Genomic DNA, 25522 nt, shown 5'->3' with positions numbered 1-25522 from the left:
CAAATAATTTGAAGTTCCTAGTCCAAGTGTTACGCCACAAAAGCACGACAAAGCCTGCATTCTGTAACCGCGCAGTTGCCTTTATGGCGTAATGTTATCAAGAAAATCACGCAGGAAGGAAAAGCCTTTCCTTCCTCCTCGAAGAAAATTGATACGCGGGAAACAGCGTGCTGCTTCACTGATAAGCCAGGCGGTGTGCGTCTCGCTCCTTGTCCCTACATATTTCCCCATAGGTGGGCGCGAATTCCCCAGATGGTTGCGTAAGATCTGCAATAGAGAGTTTTGAATGAGTATTCGTTTGCTAATAAGGCAACAGAACTTGCTCACACCTTGTTCCTACGAAACTCAGGTTTTGTACACCTGTTCTGGTTCAGAAACAGCCTTCAAATACATCGCGCACGGCACCGTGACGCAACATATAGGGAAATCTACAGGGACAGCAGCCAGCAGCGCCGCCGCGTCGCCGCGTCCGACAGACAGACAGAAGCAGAAGCCGCGCGCAATCAAGGCGAAAGGTGCATGACCTTGGTGCTGTGATCGAGTTGGACCTCAACAGGAAACCTCGCCATTGTAAGTGATTATGAGTATAATTGTGTTTTGAACAACGGGCTTTCTTTGTGACCTGCGTTTTCATCTAATTTTGGTCTGGGATCTGGAACACAGTAATAGTAGTGCAAAATGCGATGCCGCACCCAAACGTCCCCACTCCACCCGGATGGCTTGCCGTTTTTGCGTGTATACGCCACTGTACTCACGAATTTCATGTTTTGTATCTCATGATGATTCTGGTGACGTGCAGACATTCAAGCTGCGCAGTTACGGCAGGAAATGTTGCAAATTTGGCACGTGCTAAGGATTGCGTCAGCCAACTGCTAAAATGGTGTATCTTACTCGTAACGTTGTAATTTCAAGCGTTCATTGTGCGAGGGAGAAAAACGTAATCCACTTGTTTTAAACGCATGATGTACGGATAAAGATTTTGTGGAATGTAGTTCACAGGCTGGCCGAGACTCTCTAGCTCTCGAGGTCGTTCCTGTCGCCATGTTTAATGGCGACGAGGTCGAGCGCAATGCATGCGTAGGTGATAAAGTTAAGTGTCTCACTTATTGGAGCGTCACACCTTATGCTGCGGTACAAGACCACTACGTGTTCTAAAATCAGATTAAAATAAATCACTCGTGTGCACATATGGCATGATCATCGTCCTGTCACAGATGAGCCCTGCTCTGTAAATTCGTAAGCAAGTTTCAGTATTAACTTGTCGTTAGCACATGTAGGAAACTTCTGTCGTCTATTTTATGAAACTTACACCACGGGAGCTCATCACAGAAGTTCGAAAGCATTGTGAAAAAAAAAAAAATAATAATAATATAAGGAACGTTCAGCTGCTGCATGGTTTCCCTCTAACGATTCATATCGTTTGAGCTCTCTTATTGTGGAGTTATGTTCTGTACGATTAATACTTCTTTTTATTCCTTGAACAGCAACGTACACAGCCAAAGAAGTTTGTTGGTAAACCCAGCAATTTATCCGCCTCTCCCCCCTTCAGGAGGGTCTTTGTCATTTCAGCTTTAGACGTACATCAGCAGTTATACTTAAAAGCGATAATATTATCGATTATAATAGCGATTATACTTAGAGCAGTTTCAACATAACTGTAATGCCCACGACCCAATATTATTCAACACCCGCTTGCTTGATTCTAGTTAAGCCACTAAATAAAGCCTAAGATTCCAGACACTTCCACATTAGTTTTAAGACATTGAAAGAGTCTCATCCCCCTGGTTCATATATGTGATGACGGCAGTGTAGGTATTTTCAACTGCCTATTGGCATGACATAATTTCTTTCAGAGCTAAGAGGGCAACATGAATAGTGTGGAAAACGACAACTACAAGGCCCCGCTGCCCGCATCGGACGAGCCTGATGGAGCTGCCAACGAGAAACTCATGGCGTCTGGGGACTCCACAAAAATCAAGTTCACCAGTGGTAACAGCCACCCCACTGCAGATGGCAAGGCTGACCTCAATGGAGATGCCAAGGTCGACATTGAAAATGTTCAGGTACAAATTGATACTGTCGGCAGAGCAGCAATTCTCAATATAAGCTTTGCTAACTGAAACTGCATAGAATGTGAAATATAGAACGAGTGGTTAGGAAGAAAGTGATGTGGTGGCATAGATAGACAGAGAGCCGTACCCAGGGTACGGCAAAAGGGTACACTTGCCCCCGAGTACCACTTGAGCTGGCGCGCAGGCCCAGTTACATAGAGGAAAGAAATTGGGGCAGTGGTGGTGACACTTACGATCTGTATGTGGCTGGGCAAGCAGGCCAGGGAAGCTAAAACTAATATTTTTGCGTTTAAGAGCCTACATGGTCTCCTCCTACAATGCCTCCCTGTGCTGAGTGTAGAAAGAGAAGAAATTGAAAACACTGACTTTCGATCACAGCACCAACTTGTGGCAATGAAAACTAGGGAGCTAACTTTCTTGTACTACCATCATTTATTTTGAGTTGTGTCTAAGATTTTGGTTTTAAGTCATTAAAATTGTTAGCTAGAAGGTTAACAATCTTGACTCGTATTTTCATTTATTTGATAATGTCGTTGGGATGGTTCAATAATATATTTTAGAGATAGCCGTCAGATATGCATTTGCCATGCAATTTCTGTGCTGGCCATGGGTGGCGTTCTCCCTAGGTACACCACTGGATTATAAACGTACAAAATGAGACTAGGGTCAACAAGAAAATACACACTAAAGAGGTCTCTTCTTCAAACTTCTCACTTGTGCGTCAGACCTTGTTCGTTTGCATTTTCTCCTTATATAGGGAATGAGATTTGACGTGTCATCCGAGGCAGGTACAGTACCAAGTTCCACTTTGTCTAGCTTACATATTCAACGAGTGCGATGCAAGTCATAGGTCCCCACTACCCTCGTCATGGTGCCACGACATGTTTCCCGGGGGCTTGCAGGGGCTTCGCCTTCCCAGCGCCGCATTTGGAAGCTAGCGGTGGCGCTACTCATCGGCCCAGTTATTGCTTCCTCAATTTCTGTAATACTTTGTACTTCAGCTTACCTTAGTATTTTTGTATGAGAGGTGGATGTCGCACGGAAGATGCTTCTTTCTAAAGTTGATTGTCATCATCATTCTACGCGTTTCATAGGAGCTGTTGCTGTCGTCTGCTACGGTAGTCGTACGTCCGCTTCTGCGCATTCAAAATTCAAATTTCCGTTGCCCAATCATGATGCAGATCTCGCGGGCCGATGAGTAGCGCCCCTAGCGGATCGTGCGGACGGGCTCCTCATAGGGGTTGCTGATTATGACACGTGCGACTCTTACCTTGTAACTCCATCATGCAGTTTGTCGTTCAACCCAGGCGGAAATTTTCTGCAAGTGGAACCACTTGCAAGTGGTTTATGAAACCTTTCCCACTTTGGAGAACCACTTTGGGAATATCCACTTTAGGGAAAACCACTTGCAAGTGGTTCCACTTTGAGAACCCACTTGCAAGTGGTTTATGAAACCTTTCCCACTTTGGGGAACCACTTGCAGGTGGTTCCACTTCCGTAGCCCACTTACAGTCAGCCACAGACGCCTATTTAACTGCATTGCACTTTTATTTCTCATTTTTACACTCTCAGCTGGTTTTGAAGCAATATAAAACAGCACTGGAGTACAAAGACAGAAACAGATACTAAATGAACTGCAACAATTCATTTCAAGCTGTCACGGAAAAATGTCAAATGCACTTATTCACTTATTTGCACTGATGTCATCCAGTATTCCAAGTTTCACAGCAAAGGGAGCAATAGACACAGAAAAATGGCATCAAGAATATCGAAGCTTGTGGAGTTTTGATATTCACTACTACGCTCTAATTTAAAAGGCGGTAGTTCACACAAAAGCCAACCGGCAGAGCTCCCATGGTACCATGTACCTGACAGATGTTCGCTATTCGGACAGGTCCCAGTTGCAAATGAGTCACGGTGAGCATTTCTGCCAATGAGGAAGCGTGAGAGAAGTCACATGCTGACAGCAGTGACCGGAGCTCTGATGTCAGAGCCCGACGGGTACATGTATTCCAAGGGCTTAATCTCACCAAGAATGACACATAAAAAAGTAGAAAAGATATGTCTCCCTCCACACTCTACAGCAGTGTTCAACATAAGAAGGAAAGGGAATCTAGTCTGTCAACAACATACACCGTTGGAGATAATGAAAAGCAATAGTGTGCCAGGAGAAACACTGCAGTGTAGTGAGTATGATGGATTATATTATCTGGCGCAAGCAGGGAGCGTGACCTCACTGTGTCCAGCGTTTCTATCCGTGGCGCACTCATATTTGGAGAACTGACGGACTAGATTTCCTTTCTCTTCTTAAGTTGAATATGAGTATAGTGCGCAATACAGTTTGTGCGTGAAGCTATAAAAAATGTCCATCAAAATAACACGACATGTCACCACAAATCTTTCAAGCAAAGAGTACATGGTGGCAACCTATAAAAGTGTATCAATTCCTGTGCGCACATGCATATTTGTTGAATAGACATTTATTTTTAAAGTAGGATTCCACAACAAAATCACCACAAAGATTATGGTATAGCCATAACGTTTGGGATGTCAGGAACATGTGTACGACATACACAGATTTTATTCAAACAAATTTATTATGAAGCAAGTGCTTCCTCTCTGTTAAGCGAGAGGGCACTGAAAGCAACACGCTGCTGACATCATCTGGCAAGGGAGAATGCAGGTTTTTAAGTAGACAACAATGCTGGGTGACGTCACGGTATCCTCCTCTGGACGAACCGCCGTAGTATGGAGCTCTGTTTTCTGCTCTTCGCATTTCTGTTTCAGTTTGCAATTGTCATAATTTAAAAACTAATTACACGTGCAAAATGAATGCGAGCATTGTATTCGGTATCGAGGGGCGGTTCGTGCTCGGTATCCGTATGATGCTCACCTAATTTTTCTCAGATCCTTGCGAAGTCTTGCATTCAAGTGAATGCGAGACTTTTGAAGAAGTTTGAAGTGTAAGTTTTGAGTCTACGAGCAAATTTTCACAAAATTTTCACCTATCCTTAGTAATGGGCATTGCATGCCAACACAGGGCACACTTTTATTTGTTGCCAACAGAGGAGGAACTTATGGTGTCAAAGGAAACAAGAATGCAGCAAAACTTGAAACATTACAAAGTTTAACAAACTTGGCACACCAAATAATGAAGCTCACACATCTGGTTAACTGCTCTCGAGACATCTGTCTTCCTTTTGGCAACCATTTTCTTGTTCAGGCCAGCCCAGAGTACCTTAGACTTTCTGTCGAGGTAAAAAGGGCAGTTAAAGAAAATTTATCTCATAACTCAATGCTCGCTAACCTAGCATTTATGCAAAAGGCCATTCACTCATCTCAGCCCACTATAAAATTCAAAACTGGCATTACTTTGGTTGATTGTTACATTATCAGGGACAATGTAGCTTATTTTACAGAATGATATATGAAGTTCGTACATGGTATTAGAGATATAAACCAGCGATGAAAAGACATGAACGAGGACAACACGCACGCTGGACTGCTAACAGTTTAATCACCAAAAGTGAACATAAAAGGTTGCACTCCTATCCAACCATGACTTATCTCTGTTTGTTACAAGGAATTCGGGATGAACCGACGCACAAAAATATACGCGATAAAATCTGTTGATAAACAGGGACGGGAAGCAATGCAGATGAAAAAAAAAAAGTGCACTACAATAAAACAGCTGTAATACCACAGATTCAAAGCACATAACCAAGACTAATACAAAACTCGCAAAGCTAACTAGGTCCAGTAAAAACCTGCACTCCTTATCGATGATCGAAAGTGGTGGCTCGCATCATTAAACTGCCGATAGTAAAGCATGCATGTTATCCTTCATTCACCTTTTCATGAGGTTTATATCGCAACATATTCGTTTCAATACGCACCTTGGATTATGTAGTCTTTGCGGTCTAGATCTTGTCATTACCACACAACACAACAACGTTCTACTCACTCTCAAGCTCGAATGAAATGGCCTTACCAGGTCTACAAAATGCATGTTGATTGCCACAACAACAAAAGTAGTCTCCTTACCTTGTAATTACTTGTGATCGGATCCAGTAGTCCATAAAATTCAATGTAGCGTTCCAGTTCACGCCATAACCGCAAAACACAACGGCGACAACGGTTCAACTGAACGACAGGGATTGGATCGGATTGGATGGTCTCCTTTTTCCTTTTGATTCTGTCGCTAGCGATGGCGATGCCACCAGACAGTGATGCTCCCACTTTCTCCAAGATTGTTGTCAAAGTGGTTTCAGTGGGCCCGTCTAACCCACTTTAGTTTTCGCTTTATCACCAAAGTGTAACCATATTGGATTAAAGTGGACATTGTCAAGTCTACTTGCTGGCAAAATGGAACCACTTCATTCCTACGTGGTATCCACTTGGGGCTGGAAAGGAACCAGTTGGGAACCACTAAGCATACTTAGTGGTTCCCTACTGGAAACACTTGACTCTGAAGTGGGACCAGTTCAGTCCACTTCAAACCACTTCAGTAGTCAAGTGGATCCACTTGGGATTCCAGTTCAAATTTCCGCCTGGGAACTTTCCTAATTTGTAACCGTCTTTGTTGTTTCAGGCCTTTGTGGGCTTGAGCAAAGAAGAGCTGATGAAGTATGCCACCGACCCATTCTGGGTGCGGATGCGAATGCTGCTGTTTGTCCTCTTTTGGGTCCTGTGGGTCGCCATGTTGGTTGGTTCCGTCATCATCATCGTGCTGACTCCGCGCTGTGCACCGCCCCCTCAGCTGGAGTGGTGGCAGAGTGCTCCTGCCTACACCGTTCGTGTCGATGCTTTCCGTGACTCTGATGGCGATGGCGTAGGGGATCTTAGAGGTAACGGTGTCTAAGTACTCACCTATACATAATGAGCATCGTGCTTTGTCGTGTTTAGTTTTCTCGGTTTCCTTTGTGGCCAAAGTAAACTATGTGCGTGCGCATAAACACACAGCGTTATTTAGTGAGTGTTAGTGTGCCATTCCCTGCAACTGATTGTACGTCTGCATTTTATGCAGTAAACTCTCTTTAAGACGAACACGAAGAGACAGCAGAAATTTGTTGGGCTTATCAGAAGTTCCCCCTTAACGTGAGTGCCTAAATTTTGTGCCACGTATACCATAGTTGCCTGGTGTGCAAACAGAAGAAGGCACAGAACGAGTATATATCTTTGCGCCAGAAACAAACGATTGGGGACGACGACGGGGGGGAAACCAAACGATTTAACTGTGTTCGGCATATCCGAGAATTCAGGATAAGCGACTTCGGCTGACTTCGGCTGAGTCTACTGTAGACAGATTGCAATAAACGAGGCCTCACGGGTGACCACTTCCTGCGTGACTTGGGCAGCACATTTGTCCTATCTGTGCTTAGCAGAGAAAAGGGGTGGGAAATGACGACTATGTAAATAAAGTAGTACTTCCACTTTGGACCACCGCAAAATTTCCATGATTGGCAGTGGCATGTGTGTTTACCACAAACGTTCCATTTTAGGGCTTGTCTCGAAGTTGCAGTACATCAAGGAGTTGGGCATCGGGACCTTGATTCTAAGTCCAGTGTACCAAATGGCGACCACTCCACCACACGGACCAACAGACTTCAGAGCAGTCGACTCAAAGTTGGGCTCTATGGAAGACTTTGAAGCGCTTCTCAACACCACCCAGGAAATGGGTACGTTCGTGTCTTCGGCTTGTTCAGCATGTTATCAGTCGAGTTTTCAGGTAGCAGTGAAAATGCAATTACTGTCCAAGTCGTTTGTCGAAGTTTCTTTTGCATATTGTTGGTGACTTAAAAAAATTGTCGTTCCTATCATAGCTTAATAAATCATTGTATAACAATATTGATCTGAAATCTGAAACAAAATACAGTCAAACTCCTTTACAACGAAACTCAGGGGACAGCAAAAAAATTCGCAGTAAAGGTATGTTAAAAAGGATGTCCATTATTGGACCTATAGGGCTCCAGCGGGACTGCAAAAAAATTTGCTGTAGTGGTATTTTCGTTAAAAAGGTGTTCGCTATAAAGGAGTTTGACTGTACCATATTTACTCACATATTTTGTGCACGTCTAGTTTTGCACAAAAAATGACGAGAAAATAAAAAAAATCGCGTAATTTGCGCACCGGCATTTCCGCGCGCGGATATCTGGCCCACGAGTCTCGGCGACTGCCGCGATTGCTTTTCGCTTACCACGCGGTTTTTGGAATGCCCAAGTCACTGCGGTGCTTTTGTGTCATTTGCGCACACGTTCGGGTGATGGTCCACTGACGAGATGGGCGATGCTGTGATTCGTACTACAAAGTGTGGAAAGGAACGCTGGACAAACAAGGCATGAACTTGCAGCACAGCATGACAGAGTTGGCAAACATATCGTGCTTTCGATTGTCAAGTGCGGCTAGCAGCGTCTGGACGTGTTGCGACCGTCGCCGGTTGCGCGGTACGAGAGTACTTCCTTTTTGGCCCTTGTGCAGTGCAATGGCATCCTGGCTCTACCGGGAGCCTCTGTGGCCAGCATACCAAAATTTTGAAATTTTACGTCGTTTAAATATCGTAACATATGTTCCCACGCAATTTGTGCTCCCCCAAACCTTTTCGGATTCTTTTTTTTTTTTTTTTTGAAAAAGTGCGCAAATTATGGGAGTAAGTACAGTAGTGTGTACGAAGAGGTAAACTTGCCCAAGAAAGCTGCTTGCCAGGCGAATAAGATTTAATGAATTCATGGCAAAACTACAAGGATGAGGTGGCTTTTGCCCTTAGATTTAGGTTTTCCACTGCACTGGGATAAGATTTTGCAGGTGGGTTCCTAAGTTTAGAGTGTGAGGGCCGAGGATTTTAAAGTAGTGTATTGTACAGGAAATAAAAACCAGCTGCTAGAGGCTGTTGTTCTGCGTCTCTGTCCTTGTTGTAGTCCTGCCTCGTAGTCCATAGTCGTACTTCCTTCCCCACCTAGACTATGTGGCTCTGCCAATCTTTGAAGTACAGTAGTACCTGGTAGACCAGGGGCGGATCCAGGCCCTGGGTTTGAGGGGGTCTTTGTTGAAGCGCATAGTGGGGGAGGGGAGAGAGGGAAATTTAATGTATAAACTGACTGTTTGGGGTGGCGATCTCCCCCCCCCCCCCCCACACACACACACACACACACACACTGGTAGACTGGAGTACTTCCCCCGAGAGGGTAAAATTAACTTGTAGGCAATTACTGCAGGGCTGCACGTTGTGCTGGAACTGGATCCAACTTTCACATCTAAGGAGCACGAATGGTTTAAGCAGAGTCGCGATCATTCCGAAACGAGTCTTCTCTATAGGGGCTACTACATCTGGCGATACAGGGACCTATCGGAACCACGCAACAACTGGGTAAGGACAGCACTCATAACTATTTAATATTTCCTGTCACCATTTTGCAAGCTCCCAAATGCAGTAAACTTTGTTTAAGTTGAAAATGGTTCAGTAGAAATTCTTGCCCAACTCGAAATAACTCTATAGCGTAGCGACGGAAAGTAGACAAAAACTGATGATGAAACAAACAGTCACCGTGTTGCAATTGTTGTTTGTTTCATCATCTGTTTTCATTCGCTATACTATGGCACTTTGCTAACCAGGCCAAATGTTACTTTATTTCAAACTAACTCAAATATCCAAGTACCGGTTGATATCTCTGTGTTGCATATAGCCTGTTTGACTTAAACTCATAACTTGAAATCATCACTAATTTGAACAAGGTCTTCCTGAAGCACATTTTTCACATTTCTAACTCAAAGACAATCAATATCACCTGGCACAAGAACTCTTTGGGTTGGATTCTACTGCTGCCTTGCAACGCATGATCCAATAGGAAGCAAGCAACATCGCTTGCTCTCCAGGCCAACTTAGACAAATTCCCTTAAGCCAAACAAGCCTTTCTGTATATTGGAGTTTGAATTATCAGAAGTTTACAGTTTCCTGAGAAATGATGTCACTGATGATTTTTTTTTTTTTCTTCCTCAAAGCTAACGGCAAGCGGGGACAGCGTATGGGAATATCAAGATAACAGAGGTGAATTTGTCATGCTTGCATGGAATGGCACCTATCCCAAGCTAAACTGCGAACATGATGGTGTCAAGTACGAGTTTGTTGTAAGTAAATCAAACCATAAGGAAGAGCTCATAACGTACGCAGAGCAGTCTATAGGGAGAGTTTAGCTGTTCGGAGGATAGTGTCGCATGATGTCATGGCTCAGTGACATACCACAGAGCCTTGTCTCTGGTGCAAGGATGGAAGGCATGCGCTCATTCCGTCCGAGAGCCGTTCATACTCGAATTCTTGCAGTTTTGTGAGGGAACTCGCTCAATATCACAGGCAGCTTAGGGCCGTAAACCCGTGATTCTGGTAGATTAAATAAAGTGCAACAAAGCACGTGTTGAATACCGTAATTTCACGCGTAGTAGCCACAGCTTATGCGCAAGTTTTTTTTTTTTTTTTTCCTCACGGGCACTCTGCGGCTTATCTGATAACTATTTTGCCCTTGTATTGTCCCCATACGCCGGTTTTATCGAAAGGGCCGACAGTGTCTCTGGCACAGCACTGCCCTGCCAATGCACGAACAGTGCGTAACAGGGGCGCGTCCACATTCATGTAGACTGACCATCCTGGTTCCTTCCCCCAAGCAGCTTTAACGAAAGCGGTGACAGTGATTCGTGTCTTCTGGAAGGCCACTGGCCCGTCGATCCACGAAAAACACTCAACAAGGGCACAGTCTGATCTTGGTAGAACACTAGAACTGACCTCCTTTGTGGTACACCATGCCGACCACGGAGTATGGACGACAGGGTCTATGGCCTTCTCTATGGTCTCCTTTGTCGCACAAATCAGTCTCGTCGTATTGCCCGCAAGCTCATCTGCCCGAAAATTTTTAAAACGTTCTTAAAAACTGATCCTGTGGCTTATATGCGTGAAATTACGATAGCTGGCAGACTGCATCAAAATGGCACTTGCCAGCTGGCCGACAAGCGGATTTGGAATGGATTCAGCTGGGATTCAGGTTTTTTGGGGGGCGGACGCCGAAGGAGGTGCCACCTATGAGCTGGCAAAAGGTAGAAGAATGGAGGAGCTCTCCCTAAAAACAGCTCTGGAGTTATGGTAACTACAACTGCTGAGCAATTTTTTGGTCTTGTGGGGGTTAACTGGATTTTGTGTAAAACCAAAGTTACAATGACGGGGGTTCTACTGTATGCCGCATCATGAATAGAGCCTGAAGTTTTGGGGAAATATTTTTTTCTAAATTCGGGGGTAAAAATCGGGTAAATAAACACGTGCACTAAATTCGTGCGAATTCGGGTGGAAAAAAACTTGCAGTACGCTACATTCGGGGAGAAATCGGGCTCAGTTACTCAAACTAACTGTACCGGTTAAGTACAAATGGTGATGCCACTGCATTTTCTGCAAAACAAGTGAGGTAGTGTGCATTCCTACAGACGTCTCAGTGAGGGCAATTTTCCGGGTAAAAATTGGGTTTCACCCTATAGAGGCAACCTACAATTCGGGGAAGAATTGGGTTAAATCCTAAAACTTCAGGCTCTAATCGTGAATTAATTGTTGGGTATAATTCACGTAAAACGTCGTTTTCCTGCTCCTTTAACATAATTTGTTGCAAGCCTTGAAATTCCCCGACCATTTTCTTGTTTTAGCAATGTCCTGTGCTAGCGACCCGACTATTGAATTTGTGCGTGTGGCTTCAGCACATATTTTAAACCCTTTTGCGCATATACCTCGAGTGCAGTGCCTCTGTTATACCATTTTAATTCTGCTTCAGGATATAATGCGATTCTGGCTCGACAAAGGCGTTGCTGGATTCAAGATGAATGGAGCTGCTTACTTGTGTGTCAACCATGATTTTATGGACGAGGAGGAGGACGCAACAGTTGCAAGTGCGGTGAGTGACAAACTAGTCATTAGCTAATCATAATGATATTCACACGTGCTGCTTCACATATTCACGTGACTAATCCGGCCTTTTACATGCGCCTGTCGCAGTGTCCTGAGTTGGGCTCCTTCGTTTTTAATAAGAAAGATATCGTATCTTCTACGGCTGCTTTAGGTGACACCAGTGGCGAGCAAAGTATATACTTTGAGTATATATGAGGCCTAATGGAAGACAGAGTGCACCTATTTTATGTCGTCATTGAGGTGTACGTTTGAGCTTTTAGCGCACCTAGAAGTTTTAAAATTTCGGGAGCTACCAAGCTGCTCTGTAGAGCTGACAGGAGATTTGCAGGGTAGAGAATTTTTTAATGTATATTTTCCAAAGAACATGTAAAAAACAATGTGCTGTACCAACTGTATTAAAAAAAAATACTTTGTTTTAGCTATGTGTATGTTAGCATTTACACTGTGTTTATTTACAACACCCTCTAGAAGCTAGCTTCTCTCTACTCTAATGTCTCTAATGTCTTACTGCCCACGTGTAAGGTTTCCATTAGCTATAAAAGTGAGCAAGCGCATTCACAACTATCGTCGCACCAGTCTTGTTTACAGGCATCCACGGCGAGCTGACTGGAACCAGCAGTCTGATCTTAGCATCAGAGTTGACAATATGTTGAGGATTTAGGGCTGTACAAATAGTCGTTTTAATTGAAAGCGAAAGGAAGTGCAATCCCCGTGAATTTCATCATATTGAGGTTCGAGTAACCGCACTATATCCATGCGCAGCATACGTACACGACATACATAGAGTCAAGCTCCTTTGCAATGAACGCCTTTATAACGAAAAGACCGTTATAACGAACGTTTTTCACGGTCTGGTCAGGCGCCCATAGGATTCAATGTACAGCTTGGGACAAAAGTTTACGGAACACGCGAGTGACGTACTCTTTCTTCGGTGCGACACCCTAGCGGCTGCCGGAAGCGAGTGAGTTCACTGTTTCGGAGGGGTGGAAGGGTGCGCTGTTAGCGACACACAGCAGTAACTTGTACTTCCCAGGCACGCATAAGCGACACTGGAACCTGGAACCACCACTGTGTGTCGCTAACAGCGCATCCGTCCACCCCTTCGAAACAGTGGACTCACCCGATTCCGGCAGCCGCCAGGGTGTCGCACCGAAGAAAAAGTACGTGACTCGCGTGTTCCGTAAACTTTTGTCCCAAGCTGTACATACTTCGGTATACTTCGGACATTTATAACGAATGTACCGAAATAGCGAAGTGATTTTGAAGTCTGTAGGGCGAAATTCGTGACATTTACAACGAAGTTTTGCAAGCAAATGTCCAATTGTGAACTTTTTGAGAGCGTTTCTCATTCTGACGCGTCGCGCTCGGCACCACAGATTACAGTTTCGCGAGGGTCATAAAAGGCGGGGGGGGGGGGGGGGGGGGGAGCAGGTGTTCATCCTCCTGGCATTTGTCAACCGGATGACTTGTTCACGTGGGTGGGGCGCAGTCGGGATTCGTCGCCCTCAACTGTGCGACCTGCTTCTTGTGGGCAGGCTGTACGGAGCGTACAAGGTCCGACACGCAAAACAAGTAAAAGCTTTAGAAACAGCGGCTACACTGCGCCATCTCTTAGGCAAGAGCAGTGGCTTGGGAAGTGCCTGCCCTCCGCATCCTCCTATTGGCCGGCGTCCAGAAGGCGGAGCCTCCCTCGCTCTTGGTCAGCAAACGCAAGGATAGTCGCGGAAAAAATCCGTATCATCCGAAATTCGTATAAAAAGAATTGAACCAAAATAAAAATTGAGGCAAGAAATTACACAGTGACTGTCAGTTTTCCATTACTGTCAGTGAAAGAGGCCGGTCGTAATGCTTTTGTGTCATAGTTTTTGGCCTATGCTGCCGAAATTCGCGAGATGATTCAAAAGGCCCAGCACGTGCTTTTCACACGCAAGTTGCGCGCTCGTAAAGCGAGCTTCTCCTAAACCACATAGGTGTTAGGTGAAGCCGACTTGCGTAATGGTGATGTGTAATGTTGCCAGAAGCTGTCCTGATATGTTCCCTCCACGTGTTCTGGTCGCTGTTTTTCGTCACGCAGCTTCGCGGTTTATCGCTGCGAGGGGGACAAAAAGGTCAAAACAGAGATAAGGTTCCATGTCTATTGTAGGTTGAATGTCTGAGGTGCGGCTTGATCAGCGCAACGAAATTCTACCAATAAATGAGATCGCTAGCATTTTAAGGCGTTTTTCCTTTGAAACATCCGTTTTGACGAAGTTACCTTAACAACGAAGATTTTCCGCGGTCTCCCGAAGTTCCTTATAAAGGAGTTTGACTGTATACCGGGTGTTTCAGTTAAATCCCCGGGCTAAATAATTCGCGAACCGGTGCACCAATCGAATAACTTTCTTTTTTACAAGTATCTGTCCAATACCACCTACAAGATGCGCACCGCGTGAATGAGCGGGAGGCGCTCATTATTTAAATAAAAATTCAAATGAGTTTCGTGAAAAAAAGCTAACTTCTAAAGCAGGGCGCCGTCGGCATTAAAATGGGTACTACCCCTTTTGGGACCTTCAGTGGACGCCTTTTAGAGAAAAATCTGCCACCGAAGCGGGTCATTTGTTGCAGTAATTAATTGGTTTCGGTTTACGTATTTTTGTCGCGGCTGGTCGCGGCAAAGCGCAAAAGGACGTAATTCATTGGTGTAATTCATTGGTGTAAGGACGTAATTCATTGATGGATAAGGGAGTGAAAGAGCGTCTTTTTGCGCTTCGCCGCGACCAGCCGCGACAAAAATACGTAAACCGAAACCAATTAATTACTGCAACAAATGACCCGCTTCGGTGGCAGATTTTTCTCTGAAAGGTGTCTACTGAAGGTCCCAAAAGGGGTAGTACCCATTTTAATACCGACAGCGCCCTGCTTTAGAAGTTACGCTTTTTTACGAAACTCGTTTGCATTTTTATTTAAATAATGAGCGCCTCCCGCTCATTTACGCGGTGCGCATCTTGTAGGCGGTATTGGACAGATACTTGTAAAAAAGAAAGTTATTCGATTGGTGCACCGGTTCGCGAATTATTTAGCCCGGGGATTTAACTGAAACACCCTGTATAGGGCCCAGTGTTTTAGGGTAAAAGCGGAAAACGAACTTTGGAAAGTGCCATTTCAGCCACCAATACAGGCACTGGAGGGCACCAAGCATTGGACATTGAGCACAGCTGTTCTGCATCTTATGTAAATCTAAATTGTGACAAGCGCTCTTTTTTAATTTTTAACCCAAAAATCTACTTTTCCACCTGATATCGCCCGATTTTATCCTGTTTTACGGCTCCAGAAATAAAAACTCAATTTTTACCCCCGGTTTTCAGAGAACATAAAACCCGAAAACACAGGTCCCTATACGTATATGGATCTCTGCAAGAAGCAGCACTTGCGTTGCTGTGTACCTTCGCTGCCATTTTAGGGATCACAGGTGCAGCTTCGGGAGTATTCTACAGTAGAACCTCGATGATACGATTACGAACGATACAAATTTCGGGATGACACGAATTCTTTTCCAGTCCCAGTCGGAATGCCTATTCTTCCCATGTATTCGAGTTCGGATCTTTCCTTTACGGATTATACGAACGAGCCGAGGATGCGACAGAGGACGTTCCCACGTGATGCGCGAGCACACGATTCATGCTGCTGCTCCTTTCGAAAAGGGAGGGCGATCCTCACCACGAACTCCCTTGCATCATGTTGCGCAATGCAAGCAATGACTCTCCCTTTGGTGGTGGTGGTGGTGGAGGAGATAAGACCAAATGGATCACACGGCCCAGAACCTTATCACCTCATCTCCGTTTTGACCTTTTACCCCTCTGGGAATAATAAATCGTGAAGCTGTGTGACATCGCACTGGCTTGGAAAAACAGCAACCAGAACACATGGAGGGAACATATCAGGACAACTTCTAGCAACATTACGTGTCACCATTCCACAAGTCGGCTTCAACTAACACCCGCATGCTTTAGGAGAAGCTCGCTTTAGAACGCTGTCTCGCGACTCACCGGTGGAAAGCACATGCTTTTAATCATTTCACGAATTTGGGCAGCATTGGCCAAAAACGGAGACACAAAAGCGTTACGACCGGCCTCTTTCACTGACAGTAATGGAGAATGAACAGTCGCTGTCTATTTTCTTGCCTCAATTTTTATTTTGGTTTAATTCTTTTGATACGAATTTCGGATGATACAAATTTTTTCCGCTACCCCGTGAGATTTGTATCATTGAGATTCTACTGTAATATGTTTGGTTTGAAAGATACATTCTTTAGAACAATTGTTTGCTTCACTATTAGAAATATCTGAAGGTTTGCACAGCCCTATGAAGCACATAATAAGTGCACTTGAGTGTGTCTATTTCTTACATTGCTTGAGGAGGATGTCGTCTGTTATTTCAGAATGATTATGATAAGCTGGATCACAAGCAGACAAAGGATCGGCCTGAGACATTTGTATTACTGGAGGAATGGAGAGAATTCCTTCTCAACTACACAGCTAAAAAGGGGACTGACTATAAGTAAGTGATGACCATCAAGCACAAGCTTTTAGCATTAGACAAATAGGCTGACACAGTGAAATTATTTCATGCTAAAATACGAAAGGCAGCCCCAGAGCCAGTGAAGCTCAGTCACGTACTGCATGCACTGTTCCGAAACTAATAGGAAAGTGCACAGGTTGTGCGCAGCAATGGAGAAACTAACGAGAAAAGTGCCGCACCACTAGTGCAGCGAGTGCAGTCAAATTGGAGGGACCTATAATGTGCTCCGAAAAACCTCGGAAACTTAAACACTGCAGTCTGATACGGCTTACAGCTGAAGTGCAAGGGTCATCCCTGCGTATAACTAGAGCCTGAAGTTTTAGGGTTTTACCCGATTCTTCCCCGAATTTGCACCCCGAATTGAAGGTTGCCTCTTTAGGGTGAAACCCGATTTTTACCCGGCAAATTGCCCTCACTGGGATGTCTGTAGGAATGCACTAACTTACTTGTTTGGCAGAAAAATGCAGTTACATCAACGTTTTTACCAAACCGCTTCAGTTAGTTTGAATAACTGAGCCCGATTTCTCCCCGAATTTAGCGTACTGGAAAAGTTTTTTCACCCGAATTTGCATGAAATGCCAGTTCCTGAGGCCTGAGGTTAAGTACTTGGGCCATGTAATTTCCCCGAACGGAGTGCGTCCCGACCCGGAAAAGGTGCGCTGTGTCCGAGAATTCCCCAGGCCGAAAAACGTCAAAGGAATACGGCAATTCTTAGGGCTTGTGGGCTACTACAGGCGTCATATCGCGAACTTCGCTGCGTTAGCCCGGCCGTTGACACGTCTCACATCAAAATCTGCGCGGTTCGATTGGGATGCGGCCGCAGAGGAGGCGTTCCTCGCGCTAAAAGAGCAGTTGGTGCAGGCTCCAGTCTTGAGGTTTCCCGATTTTTCGAAACCGTTTATCCTTTCCACCGACGCCTCGAAACACGCGGTAGGTGCGGTTCTGTCGCAGCTATTCGACGGAGAACACCCTGTGGCATATGCCAGTCGCCAGCTAAGTGGGGTCGAACAGAAGTATGGTGCAACTGAGCAAGAGTGCCTAGCGGTAGTTTGGGGGATTCGGCATTTCAGATGCTACCTTTATGGCAGGCGCTTTTCCGTTGTAACAGATTGCCGCTCACTGCGATGGCTTATGAATACTAGGGACCCCAGTTCGCGTCTGGCGAGATGGAATCTACTGTTACAAGAATACGACATGGAAATAGTACACAAAGCGGGCAAAATGAACCAGAACGCGGACGCACTTAGTCGCTGTGCGGTCAGGCAGGTCGAATTCATACCTATACCTGACGAGGACGACATCCAAAAGGCGCAGAGAGATGACCAAGGGTTAAGGGCCGTCATATCGCAATGTGAAGCAGCGGCCAACCACAGAAAAGGGAACTACTACCTTAACGATCAGGGGCTATTAACCTGGGAGGAACCCCATTGTCAGGCGGAATCGGCTGCACCCAGGGGTGCGAGCCGTATCGTTGTACCACGGTCTCACGTTCGAAATGTCATCAGGTCGTTCCACGACGCCCCTTATGCCGGACACTTAGGGGTTAACAAGACAAAACGGCGCATCGCAGCGAGTTATTTCTGGAAAGGTATGCGAAATGACATAAAGAGGTATTGTGCGTCTTGTCAGGCTTGTTGTCTGCGGAAGTCACCCAAGAACATGCCCCCCGCGCCTTTACAAGTATTTGAAGATGTGAAGGCGCCCTTCGAACGAACCGCGATGGATGTAATGGGACCCCTTCCGGTTAGTACCGGTGGGAACAGGTATATCCTTATGTTCGTCGACCATCTGACGCGGTACGCCGAAGCAATTGCGCTCCCCAATCAGAAGGCGGATACGGTGGCGCGAGCGTTTGTAGAGAGAGTTATTCTACGCCACGGGGTGCCGCAGCAACTCCTTACAGACCGGGGTACCAACTTCACGTCACAATTGATGCGGGAAGTCTATCAGTTACTCGGAATTAGAAAGCTCCAAACTACGCCGTATCATCCCCAATGTAATGGCGCCGTGGAGCGGTTAAATCACACGGTAGCTACCATGTTGTCCCACTATGTTGCTCGAGACCAGAGAGACTGGGATACTTGGCTGCCGTACGCGATGTTCGCCTACAATTCTGCCATTCACGAAGGCACCAAAGAAGCCCCGTTTTTCCTCCTTCACGGCCGCCATCCGACGGTGCCTGGGACGGCGTTGCTTTCTCCGACCACGCACTATGGCACTTTGGACAACTATAAGGCGGAGCTTGAACAGCGGCTGAGGATCGCACATGACGTTGCTCGTAAGGCACTAAATTCATCAGCCGAAGCTCGCAGACAGCGGAGGTACCCGTCGGGCCGCGTTGCAAAATACCGGGTCGGTGACTTAGTGTACGTGAAAGTTTCGGCGAAGCTGCCGGGGCTCGTCAGAAAGTTGGCGCCTCACTGGAAGGGGCCATACGAGGTCGTTGAGGTATTGTCGGACATCACTGTTAGACTGAAGGGCGTCAAGCACAGGGATGATAAAATCATACACATTGAAAAGCTTAAACCCGCATTAGCCACCCAGATCGCACCGCCAGCTCGCAGAGACCATCCTAATGGTGAGACCATACTGTCAGGCGCCGATGGCGCGGTAGACGGAACCACCCAGGAGCGCGCTCTTCCTCAGATGACAGATCCGCCATTGGCCACTACCGTGGCGTGGGAAGCCGAGCATGCGGCAAATTCTATGACTGATGTCTCCGCGTTGGCTGACAGGGGAGAACCTAACGATCACGTGATCACCGCCGCTGATACGCCAAAAGGTCCTCCGTTGAGCAGGTACGCTCTGAGAAGTCGAGGACCCGTAGAACCCACTGCCGTCCTCTATCTAGGCGCCAGCACCCGCACTCACGGTCCGATTTCTGATTGAATCGGAGGGTGTCCAAACGTTCGGTAACGTAATAATTCAAGCAGATGGCGTTTGTCTGCTTCTGTGATATTTATGTGTGCTCCGCAGATATTTTACCGCAGATAAGTTACGTATTGTGTGAATATTGTGTTAATAAGAGAGACCGTGATATTCAGAGTGTTTAGTTTATTCTTTTTGTTTGTGTGTGTGTGCGCGCTCTGTAGAGCAGCGGGGGCCCAAAGCTTGTACCGGGGACTCTTACAATCTGCGTCATGGGACAGTAGTGCTATTGTGGAGTGATGTTTGTTTGGACTGCGGCATGCACTGTATGTGGACTCTAGTTAGACAGACTTCGGTAAAATGTGAAGAGTATTGTGCGCAAAACGCTTATCATTTTGTGTGTATTCCGGATTTTCCCTGTGTGAAAATCCTTTCTTTTAGTGTGGGCGAGTGTGACGTACCACGGACTAAGTAAGTGCTTCGGGATTTAGCCCATTTTCACCGTATCCGGAAGGGAACTAGCTTCAAAGAGGGTTTCACGCCAGTGGCGTCCTTCGGACACATACCGGCCGCTATAGACGCGCGCCCGGAAGGTCGCAGACGGTAATCCTCCCAGTCTGATCTCCCAAGGTTGTCTGAAGACGGGGAAAGAACACTGCTACCTGTTCCTCACGTTGTCTCCCCAAAGCAGCGGGGCAGTATGCTAGGGATTAGTTTTCCCAAGTGGTCATCCTTTCGTAATGCACTTATGTCTGTCTGGTTAATGGGCCGTTCGGCAGGTACTTTGCTGGTTGTGGCTGCTGGGGCGACGTTTGGCCGGCGCGCGTGATTGGCTCTCACAGCGATTGGGGACCCTTACGTGAGGCTTTCGGGCAAGGAGGATGGTGCATCTATAAATTGCACGAAGATACGTCATGAGAGGCTGGTCTGGAGAAATTAGACAACGGGGCTGCCACTGGAACCTCCAGGAACGAAGGTTGGAGCCGGATCCGTCGTCTGCCACCGTCGAACCGCAGCCGCCCGCCGACCGACTACGCCTCTAATCGAAGACTGACGACGTGCCACTTCTAGAAGCCCAGAACCCGCCACTTCTGGGAGCCCAGGGGCTTGCCTGGGATCTGACGATTGTCTCCAATGTGCCTGCCTTCTTGGATTGTGTCCTCATAAGTCTTAGTGGTGACGATCCGACTTCTGCGGCATCGGCAAACCTGGTTGCCTAACCCCCTTTGTGATCCGGCCCCAAGACGAACGTCTGTGGAGAAGAGCAAGCTAAGACGCATCGTCAAGTCAAGTGCCTTGGTGAGAGCCTTCCGACTATGAGCTATTTGGGTCCCTGTTGCTGATGAGTCGATCCGGGCGAGGGTCAATGTTGTCCTAGTACCGCGTCTAGCACAGTATCAGTCCAGGTCTCTTTGTCGAGCATTGTTGTGATAGTGAGTTTCGAAGTCCGTAGTACAATTCATTTCTGCTCGTTTGCAAATAAATGCTTGTTGTTCGTTTTCGTGAACTCGTGCCGGCTTCTCCCTCCTCTACGGGTGCCCACGCTAGTGTTTCCCCTTTCTGATTCTGTGCTCCGTCATCCCGGAAACGGGGGACGTCACAATGTGCACATGTTTATTTACCCAATTTTTACCCCCCGAATGTAGGAAAAAATATTTCCCGAAAACTTCCGCTTTATGTATAACCCTGTTTGCATGGATCTTTAATATGCAGGGTTCTCATGGTCGACGACGCAGCTAGGGTCACGTCCGGCAATGCGTCGGCATACTTCGGAACCGCTGAAAAGCCTTTGGCTGACCTGGTTCTGAACCGGGCTGTGCTCACGTTGGCACAGCCTTTGAATGCACATTCGTTCCATGCTTTTGCTGAAAGGACCTTGAACTCTACACCTGAAGGAAAGTGGCCAAGCTACGTTGTACGTATATTGCTCCACTTATTTTGGGATTGCTTTACTCTAATGAGTGCTGGCCTATGTCGCCATTTTTCGTGTATTTCTTTTGGTGCGCCAAATATCGGCGGCATCGTTATGCCGACTCGTTGTTGTTGGGTTTAAAAGGTACTGCACCCAAATCCGGGGCATAATAGAACGTGTCAGAAGTTGGCTCTTAGAGAATCGTAGTGCGCTAGGAATCCAATCCAATCTGAACCACGGATGCCGTAGCCAGAACGTTTCGCGATCAGCTTTAAGCCATTGAAATCATCCTACTGTAACAGTGAACAGAATGGTAGACGACTCAACGTTGTGCCAAATCGTCGTATTCATTCATTTTTCAAACCTTTCTTCGTTATAAACACTGGGAAACGCTGCCCCGCAGCTCTGGGTCACGATATGATGGCTTCCCTCATTTGATGATGGTTTGCAATTAAGTATGGGTCACCTGCTCTCATGCGACAGAACCTGAATATTGCATATAACTGAGTGTCGGTATTATAATGTGCACTAGAAGGTGTTACAGGTAGCAAATTTACACGCAGTTTGACAGTGAAGACCTTCCTCGCCTTGCCTCACGAATCGGCCATGGATATCTGGATGCGGTGCACATGTTTGCCCTAATATCCCGCGCGACACCATTTTTATTGTACGGTGATGAGCTGGGCACATTGGACACTGTAAGTGCTAATTGTTCTGTCTGCATATCTCTTTTTCTTTGTCTTTTACTGTTTTGTCGAGTGAAAATTGGCATTTGTGATTATGTCAGTGAGGACACACCCTTCTCTGCAACATGCGGGCCACCCCAGGAAGACGTATTGCACGAGCATAACAGATTTACTCCTCCTTCTTTTCTCGACCACTACTGTGCATTTGCAAATTGTTTGACTAATTGGTTCCCATGTATGATGCACATTTGTGCATCAGAGGCAACCTTTTTCTGTATAGCCAGTGCCAAAGTATGTGCGCCAAATAGCTGCAGATGTGTGCAGACTTCCAGGTAGTTGACCGGAGTACATGCACATATCACATGCTACCCTAGTCATAAAAAGCACATTCTATTTACGTCTCCGACATGCAGTTGTTTTCATCAGAGGAACAGTTACAGGAGAGATTGTACATAAATTGTTATAAACAAGAAAGTACTGCGATGCTGCAGCTTCAAAAATCAGCGTAATTCTCGTTCAAGACCTATTTAAGCTGGAAGCACGTTCCACAAATCTTAAAGCATCTAGAAAAAAAGAGAACTCGTGAAAACTTTTTGTTCCTGCTCTGTACTGGTGACGGATGACTTACCTATACATACGTGCCGAAAGTGAATGTACTACTCGTATCAAATGGTCGTATCGATTCGTATCGAATTTTTGTCAAGCATCTTTTGGACAACACTATTCTGACAACACTGTTGTCGCGTTCCTTCTAGTGACGTTTTTAAAATTTCCGTTTGAAAACATTTTTCAGGAAAATGGACAACCAGCTGCCATGCAGTGGACTGCGGACGAGCCACCAGCAACTTTCTCCCTACCACGGCATCCTGATTACCAGACTCTGAATGTTGGGGTAAGCTTGGACATTTTGTAAAGTAATGCAGCGCACCGCATAAAGTGACGAGAGTTAATAATAACCAATCAATCTCGCACAAAGGCAAAACTGTAGAAAGCAAATAAAAGCTCCCGAGCATTCCAAATGCAAACTAATGCTCACCTTATTCCTTTGAAGTTCGGACCTACCGTGCGAAACATTTTCATGTTTCACTTGTTTCTTTGTAAATGTTTATTTTGTCTATTTTGTAGTGCTGCAAGAATGGTGAAAAGTAGAAACTATGGTTGTGAGAATGGTAATTTTAAAACCAAAGTGAATACGAAGCAAATATTCACGTACCCGAAGTGAATACTTACGTAACCCAAGTATGCAGCACATACGTATGCATATCTGCACAATGTCTGTATATGCACGCATTCAGTTTGGAAGTGATGTTCCTTTTATGTACCAATGAGCAATTATTTCCTTTGATTTTTGAAAAATCTGAATATTCCCACAGCCCTAATTACTGTAAAGGAGCGTGGAAAGGTGTTATCCTGTGTTTCAAAGACGCATAGTGAGTAGAGCCTGAGGTCTTAGTGTTTAACCCAATTCTTCCCCAAATTTGCACCCCGGAATTGAAGGTTGCCTCCTTGGGGCGAAACCTGATTTTTACCTGGCAAATTACTCTCACTGAGACGTCTGTAGGAAGGAACACTAACTTGTTCGATAGTAAATGCAGTTACATCACCGTTTGTACCAAACCGGTACAGTTAGTTTGAGTAGCTGAGACTGGTTTCTCCCCAAGTTTAGCATACTGGAAGTTTTTCTGCCCGAGCGCGCATGAATTTAGAGCACACGTTTATTTATTCCATTTTTTAACCCTCGAATTTACAAAAAAAAAAAAAAGTGTAAATATATTTCCCAGAAACTTCAGGCTCTGAGCACTCTGTTATTGTTCCTTTCCCATGCTCTCTCGTTATTGATAGACATTCTTTCTTCTGCTCCCATTAGGCTCAAGAGGGCAACGGCACATCGCACCTCGACGTGCTGAAACGCGTGGCGTCTCTTCGGGACAAGCCAGCCGTGCGTCTTGGCGACACTGTATTGGCCGTCTTGGGAGAAGATGTCTTCGTAATGATGCGAGTGCGCAAGGGTACACCCGGGTACCTTCTCGTGGTGAACTTCAGCCACCAGGAGACTACGGTGGATTTGGGACAAGCGAGTAGCCACGTGCCAGAATCCGGCCACGTAGAGGCTGCGAGCGTGGGATCGAGTCGTCACCACGACGCCAAAGTGAAGCTAGCCGGCTTCCACCTATCACCGCATGAAGCTGTGCTCATACAATTTGTACCCATATTTCAGTGATGCTTCTCTAGTGCGGTTCTGAGCTGTGAGCTACGCTCTCTGTAGTTTGTCCTAGCCCCTTTCTAGCTAATCTACAGGAGTGTGAAGGCTGTATTCATTCATTCATTGTATGTATGTAAATTAGGTTACTGGCATCTGTTGAGAATTAGGACAAGCAATCTGGATAAAGAAATATGGCATTTATTTGCTGCTCCAGTAGTCGTCGTCATTGTTTAGGTGGTGCTGCTGTTGCAGCTGAGATGTGGTCAACCATAGCCTCCTATATAGTACTATGTACATGTCTGCCCAATGATATCAAAGACACAGGCACGTAGTAGTACAGGGCGTAGTATATATATGTAGGCATAGGTATAGGGCATTGTTTTCTTTCCTGACAGACTGTGGGTAGGACAAGCCCGAACAAAGTGGGTATCCACATTGTTCTGTCTTGTAGCTCTCCCGTATAATCAAAGAAATGTTACTCCTTTAAAAATTTACATTTATAATTTTACTACATCGAGGCATGTGCCCTACTGAAGACAGCTGTACTTTAGTAATGATACCGTTTTAGTGTTGCAGGTTACACATTCTAAGGTCCACAGCGGATTAAAGTGTGTGCATAAAAGGAGTGCGTGCTGCGAGTAGGTTGTAATTGGCTTACAACTGCATGACAGCAAACTGAGGCAGGTGCATTGGAGGTGGCCTATATGGGATTTTCGTGAGGCATATGACCAACAGAAGCAGATGTGTGAAGTGTCTGTCCTGTCCTGTCTAGGCAGTAGTCCTGTGTTTGCAAATTGTTCTGATCAGTGGTTTATCCAGAATCCCAAACGTGGAGGGGTTTCGAAAAAATTTGGGGGGGGGGGGGCATTATTATAGTTACGTCATTACAGCTTAACATATCATTACCGACAAATGTCTAAAGCTGAAATCGCAAGGGCACACTGTAGGGGGTACATAGGTGAAAAAGTTAGGGTGGTGTCATGAACATTGGGGGGGGGGTCTGGATAAATCACTAGTGCCGATGGTGATTGGCTAGTTGCCCGATGCACCAGCTTGCACCTGCAGAGTGCTATCAGTTCGTGGCCACAAGGAAGTAGCTTGTAGAACTGTGCTGAAAACATGGGTTGGAATAAAGTTTGTGGTAATGAGTCTACTTTCATGCCGGAGTCAAACGCAACCACTATTAGTTTGTATTGGGGTTGAATTATAACATGAAATAGGTTATTGTTTTGAAACCATGAGTTACTGTGAAGTCCAAAGGAAATATAACTTGAAACAAAGGTAGCTGCCCAT

General features: G+C 45.8%; 1 protein-coding gene across 1 annotated transcript; it reads left to right on the top strand.

The window, feature by feature from the left end:
- Positions 1-250: 250 nt before the first annotated feature.
- Positions 251-24438, top strand: LOC135396853 (maltase 1-like). The gene is made up of 12 exons (XM_064628056.1): positions 251-570; positions 1854-2063; positions 6664-6919; positions 7574-7750; positions 9284-9435; positions 10068-10193; positions 11870-11989; positions 16421-16539; positions 21142-21343; positions 21904-22038; positions 22820-22918; positions 23894-24438. The coding sequence occupies exons 2-12, from the start codon at positions 1869-1871 to the stop codon at positions 24245-24247; spliced, it is 1935 nt and encodes a 644-aa protein (XP_064484126.1). The 5' UTR covers positions 251-570; positions 1854-1868; the 3' UTR covers positions 24248-24438.
- The last annotated feature ends 1084 nt before the right edge of the window (positions 24439-25522 follow it).

This window comes from Ornithodoros turicata, chromosome 6 (assembly GCF_037126465.1).
Source record: "Ornithodoros turicata isolate Travis chromosome 6, ASM3712646v1, whole genome shotgun sequence".
NCBI classification, from domain to species: domain Eukaryota; kingdom Metazoa; phylum Arthropoda; class Arachnida; order Ixodida; family Argasidae; genus Ornithodoros; species Ornithodoros turicata.
This window is presented reverse-complemented; position numbering and strand designations above follow the sequence as displayed.

What these genes read in the sequence shown, in the direction of transcription:
- LOC135396853 (XM_064628056.1), top strand. Translation starts at nt 1,869, where the DNA reads ATGAATAGTGTGGAAAACGACAACTACAAGGCCCCGCTGCCCGCATCG. An exon ending in TGGCGTAGGGGATCTTAGAG is followed by an intron (nt 6,920 to 7,573) that starts GTAACGGTGTCT and finishes GTTCCATTTTAG; the next exon opens with GGCTTGTCTCGAAGTTGCAG. An exon ending in GTGTCAAGTACGAGTTTGTT is followed by an intron (nt 10,194 to 11,869) that starts GTAAGTAAATCA and finishes ATTCTGCTTCAG; the next exon opens with GATATAATGCGATTCTGGCT.